We start from the raw sequence: 13219 nt of genomic DNA, 5'->3' as shown, positions 1-13219 counted from the left end.
ACATACAAGGGAAACCCAATAAGACTATGTGTAGATTTCTCAGCAGAAACCATGGAAACTAGAAGACAGTGGGATGAGATATTTAAATTATTAAAAGAGAAAAACTTCCAACCAAGACTTCTATATCCAGCAAAATTATCCTTCAAAAATGAAGGAGAAATTAAAACATTCTCAGACAAAAAGTCTCTGAGAGAATTTGTGACCAAGAGACGAGCTCTGCAAGAAATACTAAAGGGAGCACTAGAGTCAGATACGAAAAGACAGAAGAGAGAGGTATGGAGTAAAGTGTAGAAAGAAGGAAAATCAGTTATGATATATATAATACAAAAGCCAAAATGGTAGAGGAAAATAATATCGAAACAGTAGTAACACTAAAAGTTAATGGACTGAATTTCCTAATCAAAAGACATAGAATGGCAGAATGGATTACGACCCAGCAATACCACTGCTAGGTATCTACTCAAAGGACTCAAGGGCAAAGACACAGACGGACATTTGCACACCAGTGTTTATAGCAGCATTATCTACAATTGCAAAGAGATGGAAACAGCCAAAATGTCCATCAACAGACGAGTGGCTAAACAAACTGTGGCGTATACCTACGATGGAATATTATGCAGCTTTAAGACAGACTAAACTTATGAAGCATGTAATAACATGGATGGACCTAGAGAACATTATGCTGAGTGAGTCTAGCCAAAAACTAAAGGACAAATACTGTATGGTCCCACTGATGTGAACCGACATTCGAGAATCAGCTTGGAATATATCATTGGTAACAGAGACCAGCAGGAGTTAGAAACAGGGTAAGATAATGGGTAATTGGAGCTGAAGGGATACAGACTGTGCAACAGGACTAGATACAAAAACTCAAAAATGGACAACACAATAATACCTAAGTGTAATGTAACTATGTTGGAACACTGAATGAAGCTGCACCTGAAATATAGTTTTTTGTTTGTTTGTTTGTTTGTATCTTTTGTTTTTGTTTTTTTTTCTTTTTCCTTTTTATATATATATATATATTTTATTAGTATTATTATTTTAATTCTTCTCTATATTAACATTCTATATCTTTTTCTGCTGTTTTGCTAGTTCTTTTCCTAAATCGATGCAAATGTACTAAGAAATGATGATCATACATCTATGTGATGATACTAAGAATTACTGAGTGCATGTGTAGAATGGAATGATTTCTAAATGTTGTGTTAATTTCTTTTCTTTTTTTTGATTAATAAAAAAAAAGAAAAAAAATTGTTCTAAGAGAAACAGTAAGTATGTGATGGGAAGGAGGAGAGGAATGTGCATAATTTTTTTTCCCAGTTTTAAAAAAAAATTTATTAATAAAACCAGTCAACATACAATATGAATATTTTTTTCATCACAGTTGTATATTCATCATCATGATCATTTCTTAGAACATTTGCATCAATTCAGAAAAAGAAATAAAAAGAAAACAGGACAAAAATCCATACATACCATACCCCTTACCCCTCCCTTTCATTGATCACTAGCATTTAATCTACTAAATTTATTTTAACATTTATTCCCCCTATTATTTATTTATTTTTAATCCATATGTTTTACTCATCAGTCCATAAGGTAGATAAAGGAAGCCTGAGACACAGGTTTTCAGAATCACACAGTCACATTGAGAAAGCTGTATCATTATATAATCATCTTCAAGAAACATGGCTATTGGAACACAGCTGTACATTTTCAGGCAGTTCCCTCCAGCCTCTCTGTTATACGTTAACTAAGAAGGTGATATCTATTTAATGCATAAGATTAACCTCCAGGATAACCTCTCGACTCTGTTTGGAATCTCTCAGCCATTGACACTTTATTTTGTCTCATTTCTCTCTTTCCCCTTTTGGTTGAGAAGATTTTCTCAATCCCTTGATGCTGATTCTCAGCTCATTCTAGGATTTCTGTCCCACGTTGCAGGAAGGTCCACACCCCTGGGAGTCATGTCCCATGTAGACGGGGAGGGCAGTGAATTTGCTTGTTGTGTTAACTGAGTGAGAGAGGCCACATCTGAGCAACAAAAGAGGTTCTCTTGGGGGTGTCTCTTAGGCCTAATTTTAAGTAGGCTTAACCTATCCTATGTGAGGTTAAGCTTCATATGAACAAACCCCAAGATTGGGGGCTCAGCCTATTGCTTTGGTTGTCCACACTGCTTGTGAGAAAATCAAGAATTCTGTACTTGGGGAAGTTGGCTTTTCCCCCTTTCTCACCATTCCCCCAAGGGGACTTTGCATATACTTTTTTATTCACTGTTCAAATTCTTCTGGGATTTATCAAGGCCTCACTGTGGACAAACATACAAAATCTCATGCCCTACTCAAGATTCCATGTATTTATGGTGTTCAATTAAGCTGTCCACATAAGTTATATTAGGAAATGCACTAGTCAAAATATAAATTTTGTACCAAATAAATATTTTTTACTTTAGTCTCACACATAAGGTTTTAAAATATTAATTACCATCTATTTTCAACATTATTGACATTCCTTCGTTCTTCCTCATGCAAAACATTTTAAAATTTGTACATTTAGTCACTATCATTATATACTCTAGACATTCCTAGGTTATGCAATCTCAGTCTTTATCAAGTCTATCTTTCTTTCTAATTTCATTTGCGCCCCCAGGCCTCCTCCCTCTATCATTCTCACATTCAGCTTCATTCAGTGTTCTAGCATTATTGTATTACAGTTAGGTAGTATTGTGCTATCCATTTCCGAATTTTTACAATCAGTCCCATTGCACGATCTGTATCCCTTCAATTCCAATTACCCAATATCTACCCTATTTCTATCTCCTGATGATCTCTGTTCTTAACTGAAATTATCCAAGTTCATTCATTAATGTTAGTTCATATCAGTGAGACCATACAGTATTTGTCCCTTTGTTTCTGGCTAATCTCACTAAGCATAATGTCCTCAAGGTCCATCTATGTTGTTACATGCTTCATAACTTTATTCTGTCTTACAGCTGCATAATATTCCATGGTATGTATATATCACAGCTTGTTTAGCCACTCGTCTGTTGATGGACATTTGGGCTGTTTCCATCTCTTGGCAATTGTAAATAATGCTGCTATAAACATTGGTGCGCAAATGTTCGTTTATGTCTTTGCCCTCATGTCCTCTGAGTAGACACCTAGCAATGGTATTGCCAAGTCATATAGCCATTCTATACTTAGCTTCCTGAGGAACTGCCAAACTGCCTTCCACAGTGGTTTGTACCATTTGACATTCCCACCAACAGTGGATAAGTGTGCCTCTTTCTCCACATCCTCTCCAACACTTGTCGTTTTCTGTTTTACTGATAATGGCCATTCTGGTGGGTGTGAGATGATATCTCATTGTGGTTTTGATTTGCATTTCCCTAATAGCCAGGGAAGTTGAGCATTTTTTCATGTGCCTTTTGGCCATTTGTGTTTTCTCTTTTGAGAAGTGTCTGTTCAAGTCTTTTGCCCATTTTGTAATTGGGTCGTCTGTCTTTTTGTTGTGGAGTTGAACAACCTCTTTATATATTCTGGATACTAGACCTTTATCTGATATATCATTTCCAAATATTTTATCCCATTGTATAGGCTGTCTTTTTACTTTCTTGATGAAGTTCTTTGATGCACAAAAGTGTTTAATTTTGAGGAGTTCCCATTTCTTTCTTTCTTCAATGCTCGTGCTTTGGATGTTGGGTCTAGGAAACCACCTCCTATTATAAGATTTATAAGATATTTCCCAACATTTTCTTCTAACAGTTTTATGGTCTTAGATCTAATGTTTAGGTCTTTGATCCATTTTGAGTTAATTTTTGTATAGGATGTGAGATGTGGATCCTCTTTCATTCTTTTTCATGTGGCTATCCAGTTCTCTAGGCACCATTTATTGAAGAGACTGTTCTGTCCCAGGTGAGTTGGCTTGACTGCCTTATCAAAGATCAATTGTCCATAGATGAGAGGGTCTGTATCTGAACACTCTATTCTATTCCATAGGTCAGTATATCTATCTTTATGCCAGTACCATGCTGTTTTGACCACTGTAGCTTCATAATGTGCCTTAGATACAGGTAGTGCGAGGCCTCCTTACTTCATTTTTCTTTCTCAGGATACTTTTAGCTATTTCGGACACCCTACCTTTCCAGAAAAATTTGGTTATTGGTTTTTCTATTTCTGAAAAGCAAGTTTTTGGGATTTTAATTGGTATTGCATTGAATCTGCAAATCATTTTAGGTAGAACTGACATCTTGACTTTATTTAGTCTTCCAATCCATGAACATGGTATGCCCTTCCATTTATTTAGGTCTTCTGTGGTTTCTTTTAACAATTTCTTGTAGTTTTCTCTGTATAGGTCTTTTGTCTCTTTAGTTAAATTTATTCCTAAATATTTTATTCTTTTGGTTGCAATTGTAAATGGATTTTTTTTTCATGATTTCCCCCTCAGATTGTTCATTACCAGTGTAGTGTATAGAAACACTACAGGTTTTTGAGTGTTGATCTTGTAACCTGCCACTTTGCTGTACTCATTTATTAGCTCTAATAGTTTTGCTGTGGATTTTTTGGGGTTTTCAATGTATGGTATCATATCATCTGCAGCCAGTGAGAGTTTTACTTCTTCCTTTCTAATTTTGATGCCTTGTATTTCTTTTACTTGTCTAATTTCTCTGGCTAGAACTTCCAACACAATGTTGAATAACAATGGTGATAGTGGACATCCTTGTCATACCTGATCTTAGAGGGAAAGTTTTCAGTTTTTCTCCATTGAGTATGATGTTAGCTATGGGTTTTTCATATATTCCGTTATCTTGTTGAGGAAGTTCCCTTCTATTCCTATCCTTTGAAGTGTTTTCAACAGAAAAGGATGTTAAATTTTGTCAAATGCCATTTCTGCATCAATAGAGATGATCATGTGGTTTTTTTTCTGCTTTGATTTGTTGATATGGTGTATTAATTAATTGAATTTCTTATGTTGAACCATCCTTGCATACCTGGGATGAATCCTACTTGGTCATGGTGTATATTTTTTTTAATATGCTGCTTGATTCGATTTGTAAGAATTTTATTGAGAATTGCATCTATGTTCATAAGAGAGATTGGTCTGTAGTTTTCTTCTTTTGTTATATCTTTGTCTGACTTTGGTATGAGGGTGATGTTGTTTTTGTAGAATGAATTAGGTAGCTTTCCCTCCTCTTCAATTTTTTTGAAGAGTTTGAGCAGAACTGGTACTAATTCTTTCTTGAATGTTTGGTAAAATTTACATGTGAAGCCATCTGGTCCTGGTTTTTCTTTTGGGGGAGCTTCTCAGTGACTGATTAAATTTCTTTACTTGTGATTGGTTTGTTGAGGTCGTCTCTTTCTCCTGGAGTCAATGTTGGTTGTTCATGCCTTTCTAGGAAGTTGTTCATTTCATCTGCAGTGTCTAGTTTATTAGCACAAAGTTGTTCATAGCATCCTGTCATTACTTCCTTTATTTCTGCGGGGTCAGTGGTTATGTCTCCTCTTCCATTTCTGATTTTATTTATTTGCATCCTCTCTCTTCTTCTTTTTGTCAACCTCGCTAAGGGTCCATCAATCTTATTGATTTTCTCATAGAACCAACTTCTGGTTTTGTTGATTCTCTTGATTGTTTTAATGTTCTCAATTTCATTTATTTCTTCTCTAATCTTCATTATTTCTTTTCTCTTGCTTGCTTTGGGGTTAGTTTGCTGTTCTTTCTCTAGTTCTTCCAAGTGGACAGTTAATTCCTCGACTTTTGCCCTTTCTTCTTTTTTGATACAGGCAGTTAGGGCAATAAATTTCCCTCTTAGCACTGCCTTTGCTGCATCCCATAAATTTTGATATGTCGTGTTTTCATTTTCATTTGCCTCGAGATATTTACTGATTTCTCTTGTAATTCTTCCTTGATCCACTGGTTGTTTAAGAGTGTGTTGTTGAGCCTCCATATATTTGTGAATTTTCTGGCACTCTGTCTATTGTTGATTTCCAACTTCATTCCTTTATGATCTGAGAAAGTGTTTTGTATGATTTCAATCTTTTTAAATTTATTGATACTTGCTTTGTGGCCCAGCATATGGTCTATCCTTGAGAATGATCAATCCATGAACACTTGAGAAAAAGGTATATCCTGCTGTTGTGGGGTGTAATGTTCTATAAATGTCTGTTAAGTCTAGCACCTTTATTGTATTATTCAAATTCTCTGTTTCTTTATTGATCCTCTGTCTAGATGTTCTGTCCATTGATGAGAGTGGGGAACTGAAGTCTCCAACTATTATGGTAGATGTGTCTATTTCTTTTTTCAGTGTTTTTAGTGTTTGCCTAATGTATTTTGGAGCATTCTGGCTCGGTGCATAAATATTTATGATTGTTATGTCTTCTTGTTGAATTGTTCCTTTTATTAATATATAGTGTCCTTCTTCATCTCTTTTAACTGTTTTACATTTGAAGTCTAATTTGTTGGATATTAGTATAGCTACTCCTGCTCTTTTCTGATTGTTACTTGCATGGAATATCTTTTCCCAACCTTTCACTTTCAACCTATGTTTATCCTTGGGCCTAAGATGTGTTTCCCATAAACAACATATAGATGGGTCCTGTTTTTTAATCCATTCTGCCAGTCTATGCATTTTTTTTTTTGGCATGGGCGGGCACCAGGAATTGAACCCAGGTCTCTGGCATGGCAGGCGAGAACTCTGCATGCTAAGCCATCGTGGCCCACCCCAAACTTGGTAAGGTATGGAAGTGCCGGGGACTGAATCTGGGGCCTCACGCATGCAAAGCATGCACTCTACCGCTGAGCTATACCCCCTCCAGTCTATGTCTTTTGATTGAGGAGTTTAATCCATTAATATTTAGTGTTATTACTGAGTGGGCAGTACTTTCTTCTACCATTTTGCCTTTTGGATTTTGTTTGTCATATCTAATTTTCTTTCTTTTTACTTTTACTGGTAGTTTTCATTTCTACACCCTTCTCCACACCGCTTTCTCCTGTCTTTTTGTATCTGTCTCCAGTGCTCCCTTTAGTATTTCTTGCAGAGCAAGAAACTCTTGGTCACAAATTCTCTCAGTGATTTTTTTGTCTGAAAATGTTTTAATTTCTCCCTCATTTTTGAAGGACAATCTTGCTGGATATAGAATTCTTGGTTGGCAGTTTTTCTATTTAGTAATATAAATATATCATCCCACTGTCTTCTCGCCTTCATGGTTTCTGCTGAGAAATCTACGCATAGTCTTATTGGGCTTCCCTTGTATGTGATGGATTGCTTTTCTCTTGCTGCTTTCGAGATTCTCTCTTTCTCTTTGACATCTGACATTCTGATTAGTAACTGTCTTGGAGTACGTCTATTTGGATCAATTTTGTTTAGGGTATGCTGTACTTCTTGTAATTTTAAGTCATTCATAAGAGTTGGGAAATTTTCAGTGATAATTTCCTCCATTAGTTTTTCTCCTCCTTTTCCCTTCTTTTCTCCTTGTGGGACACCCAGAACATGTATATTAGTGCGCTTCATGTTGTCATTCAATTCCCTGAGTCCCTGCTCATATTTTTCCATTCTTTTCCCTATATTTTCTTTTGCTTGTCGGATTTCAGATGTCCCATCCTTCAGTTCACTAATCCTATCTTTTGCCTCTTGAAATCTGACATTGTAGGTTTCCATTGTTTTTTTCTTCTCTTCTACTGTGACTTTCATTCCCATAAGTTCTATGATTTGTTTTTTTCAGACTCTCAGTTTCTTCTTTTTGTTCATTCTTTGCTTTCTTTATATCCTCCCTCAATTCAATGATTTGATTTTTGATGAGGTTTTCCATGTCTGTTTGAACATTCTGAATTAATTGTTTCAACTCCTATATCTCATTGCTTGTTCCTTTGACTGGGCCATGTCTTCAATTTTCCTAGTATGAGTCATTGGGTTTTGCTTGCATCTAGGCATTTAATTACCTTTATTAGTTTATTCTGTAGATTTTCTTTCTTTTTTTTTTTTTTACCTAGGATTTTCTTGCTGGATGACTTTGTTTTCTATCTGTTCTTTGATGTTCAGTTTAGCTTATTCTAGACGTCTAGCTTAGGTTTTGCTTAACAGATCAGAATTTTTCAGTTCTTGTTTTCTTGTTTCTTGCCCTGCCTGTATGGTGCCTTCCCCCCACACACACTTAGGAGGGTCTACTTAGGTATTATAGACCTCAGCCAGATTTTTCCAGACCAAACTGGCCTCCTCTCAGGAGGAAAGAGTCACCTGTGTCAGTTTTCCCTGAGGGTGAGACCCAGCAAATTGAAAGACTTTCCTGTGAAGTCTCTGGACTCTGTTTTTCTTATCCTGCCCAGTATGTGGCACTTGTCTGCCTGCAGGTCCCACCAGCTAAGGTGATGTGGTACCTTTAACTTCAGCAGACTCTCCCTGCTGTGGGCATGGTGGAGACAGAGGAGAGGTTGTAGGCTGGTTTTAATAGCTTCACTTTTCCAGACCCTGGAGTCTGAACTCCTTGAGGGAGGGATTTCACTTGAGCTGGGCCCCACCACTCTCCTAGGGAAGGCACAGGCTCCAAACACTCAAACGAGCTTATTTCTGCCTATGCCTGGGGCAGTGGAGCCAGAGAAGCCTTGCAGCTGCATCCAACGAGCAGTCAAGCTGTAGAAACAGCCACCAAAATGAAAGAGAAAAATCCTTTTCAGAACAGGACCCCTGTTCCTCAGTTTTGCCAATCAAGAGCTTAAGTTGTTATGCTGCTCTGTGTATCTCCAGGTACTATGTGCCCCCTCCTTTCCTTCAGGGCCCAGACCTTTTCAAATCCAAAAAAATCCTCTGTTTTTTTCCTTTTTTCCTTTTTCCATCAGCCCTGCCCTCTCTGCGCCAGGGCAAAAACCAGTGATCTCCACTTTTACTCGAGGTCGCCTGAGCTGGGGGCCTATTTTTAGTAGTCAGAATTTGTTAATTAATTCCACAATTGGAGTTTGGTTTGTGCTCAGCCCCTGCTGCTGGTAAAGTCCCTTTCCTTTCCCCTCTGGGAAGCAGCCTGTAGGGGAAGGGTGCCGGCCACCATGGCTTGGGGAACTCAGGGTTCTGGGGGGGCTCACAGCCAGTCCTGCTGGTCCAGACTGGGGTACGCTGTGTGTCCAGTCGCTGTTCATAACTTTTTATAGTTGATGATTTTAGGGTAATACAAACAAAACTCCTTTGTATTTTGCTTTTCTCTGTCCTCTCTTGAGGTGCTTTACTGATGCGAACGATTTCTGTACATCCCCTTAGTACCAAGAGGTACTATGCGAGGTAACCTATTACACCAAGTTACTTGCTTTGCTTTCCTATGATGTAATAATATAGTAAAAGCTATTTTATCCAGCATAGTGAGAGAGTGGGGATGGATTATTTGTTAATGGAGAGTTAATTCCAGTTGGCCCAGGTGCTATTTTTCCCTAATTTCCTTTTCCTTCCCCCATTTTACCATCCTGAAGACAGCATAGTGTTAATCCCCATGTGGTAAAGTTTTCTGTTGTGTGATTAGGTCATTTGGAGTGGTGATCTAGTGCAGTCAAACCTTGCATTGGGTGTTCAGAAATTCCACATCGCTAAGTGCCAGGTAACACACTAGCCTGTATATGGGTCACTTATCACCCAGGTGAGTGAAGATCTCTCTTGCAATGAAATAATCTCTGATGCTTCATTCTGCAAAGAATTTCATAATTGCAAATTGTGGTTTTAAAAATGAGGCAGTTGGGATTTTTATAAGATTCCACAAGAGTTCCATGCACTATGTAACTGTCCAGAAACCTACAACCTCCAGATGGGTCCCTGGTCCAGATAAGCCCTGAAACCTAGAGGGCCCATCCTGTCCAGAACATCAGCTAGCTCCAACTCCTTAACCCATGTTAGTAACAGACCCTTCCAGTATGTGCTTTGAAATTTACTGCTTTTTAGTGTATATATGTTATTTTTCACAAAAAAAGAAAGGAAAAAAAGTAGATTGTGATGTTAAAAAATATTTAAGCCTTCTATATTCTGGAGTAGCTAGAAGGAAAAATATGAGAGGATCGTATGATAGCCCCTGACAAATTCTGGGATCTGTCTTGTAACTACTTGTTGAAGAGTGCTTTGAAAAGTATTGCTTTTTCATTTCTTTGCTTTGTATATATGTTCTACTATGCAATAAAAAGGTTTTTTTAAAAAATGGGCAGTCATCATATGGAAAAAGGATGAAATGTGACCCCTGCCATACACCATACAAAAAAAAAAAGCTGCAGTCAGGGGTTCCCTGGTGGCTCAGTGGTACAATGCCTGCCTTCCATGCCAGAGACCGGGGTTCGATTCCTGGAACAATCACTCTCCCCACCCCACCCCCCCAAAAACGAGGCAGTGAGATTTTTGTATTAGCTTCTTAAATATACATAGTGGTAATCTGGCTAAAAATGCAGGTTTGGTTATTGATATTAATTTGTAACTGGTAATTTCCCACTTTCTCTAACCTCTGTAAACTTTATGCTATCGCTACAGTGCTTACCCAGCACTGCATATTGAAGACAGTCTCTCATAAACACCAGAAAAGAGACTGCTATTGTCTTGTGTACAATATTCATATGTGGGCAAAGAAGGGAATTTGCTCTTTCTTCCATTGGAATATTGCAAATTTGTTGTTTTGGGATCCACTTTCACCTAATATTCAATTCGTTCTTCTGGTGGCTCATCCTATTTTTGTTTCTCTTTGGTTCTATTTCTGTGATTTCTGTATTTCCGCTGATGTTTTGTGATAGTTAAATAAGATAAATTTAACCAATCATGATTTATTCCCTAGAATATTTGAATAATGTATGTATGGCATATTACCCAAATCTTAAAATTAAATCTGTAATCTGGGCCCACAACTTAAAGTGAAATTGTGTCAAGACGTAGGAAAGCTGCATTACTAATGTCTATTTTTGAAGGTAGGAAATAGTTTATTGAAAAATATTCAAATTGGAATGGAAGTATTCCATTAAATCACCTTTTAATTTCCAACAATTGGTTCATGTTAATTTCTTATCTATTGGATTTTTAAATGGCAGTTACCTTTATTTATTGGTATCTACTCTAGTGGAAATGTTAAACAGTTATAGCTTTTGCTATACCAACTCTCACCCACCTAACTTTTTGAGCTGATTATTACTGGTTGGGGGATGTTTGGGCTTCATCTGAGTTTAGAAGTAATGTCAAAAAAATGTTTAGCATATCCTTTTAAGAAAATGAAAGGTGTCTAAATGTCTTATTACAATGGTAATTCAAGTAAATTAGAAGCATTTAACTGCAGTCTTGAATTATAAATTGGGATGTATATATCAGGATCTCAACTTGATGTAAGGTAAATGGCAAGTTTTTCTTTAATAACTGGTTTAATCCATAATTCCATGACAAATTTAGCTTCACTTAATTATTTACTTTATATTTTGCATTCAACAGTGCTACGATTAGGAAGTACCTGATAATTGCTATAAAATTTTATTTTTTTTATTAATTAGAAAAAATAAGTTTCTAGGTCTCTGAATGCTGGATTTTTTTGTCTTACCCATCCATGGCAGTTAAAAATAAAAAAAGAAGAAGAAAAATCATCCAAAATATTCAGGTCTACGTATTAGCTTCCTCTCAAAGGGAACTGCCACACCTCACAGTTCACAGTCTTGTGAATAGATGAGTAACTTACTGACATGTAATTGCAACTTACTATGCAGCAAAAATGATTCAAGAATAAAAATAACCTATAGTGTCTATTTACCTTCATATAGTCAATTACTTAATTTACTCTTTTAACAAACATTTGTACTTAGATAAAATGCTGACATTTGGGGTGCATGGGTAATTTAGTGGTAGAATGCTTGCCTTCCATACGGGAGACCCAGGTTCAATTCCCAGACCATGCACCTAAAAAATTATAATAATTAAAAAAAAATGCTTATGTGTGTATAGGAATTCACAGTGCAAGATGCTGCTAGCCCAGGCACAAAGTATTACAATTATTTTGTGAAGATTGTTGGTTGTATTAAACTACTGTACCATTTTACCTCAAAACAAAATAAAACAAAACATGTCGAAGTTCCTTTTTACAAATGGGGTCACAGCCATAGAACTGTGATTTATGACTAGAATGTGTCTTTATGGGGCCTGGGAATAAATTCTGTCTTATGACTGAGGGAATGGACAAACAGACACATCAAAGTGTACACATTCAGAAACCAGAAATGAGGGAGCAATTAATTCTGCCTGGGGAAGTCAGGAAGGCTTCCCAGAAGAGGGGGCAAGTAAGTCAGTATTTGAAGATCGGGAGGACATTCCAGCCAGAGGAAGTGGCATTATCAAGGCACAGGCTAAGGCTAGGAATAAGAACAAAACGTTGACACATTTATGGAGATTGTGTTTCCAGCTGATACTGTACGCTTTGCAGTGTTAACCATTCAATCTTTCTCCAACCAGGTGCTTATTATCCCCATACCTCTGATGAGTGGACAGATGCCTGATGTGTTAAGTGTGGTAGACAGTATGCAGGAGTGGGAAGAGCCCAGGGGATGTGGGGCCTGGGAATAGCAGGGTTGCCCTGATCACTCCTGGCCTGCACTCCACCCAGGTGCAGACACTCCATGGAGACCTGTTGCAACACATGGAGAAGAACATGAAGCTGGACAAACAGTTCATCAAAGTGAGTCTGGCCTCTCCACCTTGGTCCCCTGCCTGTCACAGATGGGCCCACTGAGGCCAGTGCTGGACATTGACCAGTCGCACGTTCTACACATGCCCAGCTGAGTCCCCCTGGCCCATGTCCAATGCTCTGACCTCTGGGTCAGGTGTCTTGGGCTCTTTGACATGGGGCTCTCCCTCCTTTCTCTACCCCACCCCAGGACAGCCGCCAGCACTATGAGATCGAGTACCGCCACCGAGCCGCCGACCTGGAGAAGGGCATGTCTGAGCTGTGGCGCATGGAGCGCAAGAGGGACAAGAATGCGCGGGAAATGAAGGTGCAGGGGCTGAAGGCAGATGGGCGGGCTGCAGGGTGAGCCTGGATCCTGTGTGTGTCGGGGGTGGTACCAGAACACCCCACCTTGGGTTTCCTCATCAAGTATCAGCCCAAGTCTTAGGGCATGATGACCACAGACGAAGAGGCCAGCCGACATCACCCTCAGTGCCCCCTCCTTGGCCCTGTGACTTCCTGGCCCTCCCCAGCTCCCCAGGCCTCCCCTCCAATCCCAGCAACCCTTTTCCCTC

The 13219-nt window shown here is 38.3% G+C and overlaps 1 protein-coding gene across 2 annotated transcripts in view; it reads left to right on the top strand.

The window, feature by feature from the left end:
* Positions 1-13219, top strand: part of BAIAP2L2 (BAR/IMD domain containing adaptor protein 2 like 2) — a 77835-nt gene that overhangs the window by 43231 nt on the left and 21385 nt on the right. For both annotated transcript variants that reach the window (XM_077168801.1, XM_077168802.1), the window contains exons 5-6: positions 12585-12656; positions 12856-12972. In XM_077168801.1, coding sequence (XP_077024916.1) covers positions 12585-12656; positions 12856-12972 — 189 coding nt within the window. The remainder of the gene's footprint in view (positions 1-12584; positions 12657-12855; positions 12973-13219) is intronic.

Source organism: Tamandua tetradactyla, chromosome 7, assembly GCF_023851605.1.
Source record: "Tamandua tetradactyla isolate mTamTet1 chromosome 7, mTamTet1.pri, whole genome shotgun sequence".
NCBI classification, from domain to species: Eukaryota; Metazoa; Chordata; class Mammalia; order Pilosa; family Myrmecophagidae; genus Tamandua; species Tamandua tetradactyla.
The sequence above is the reverse complement of the archived record's forward strand: the minus strand, read 5'-3'. Positions and strand labels throughout refer to the sequence as shown.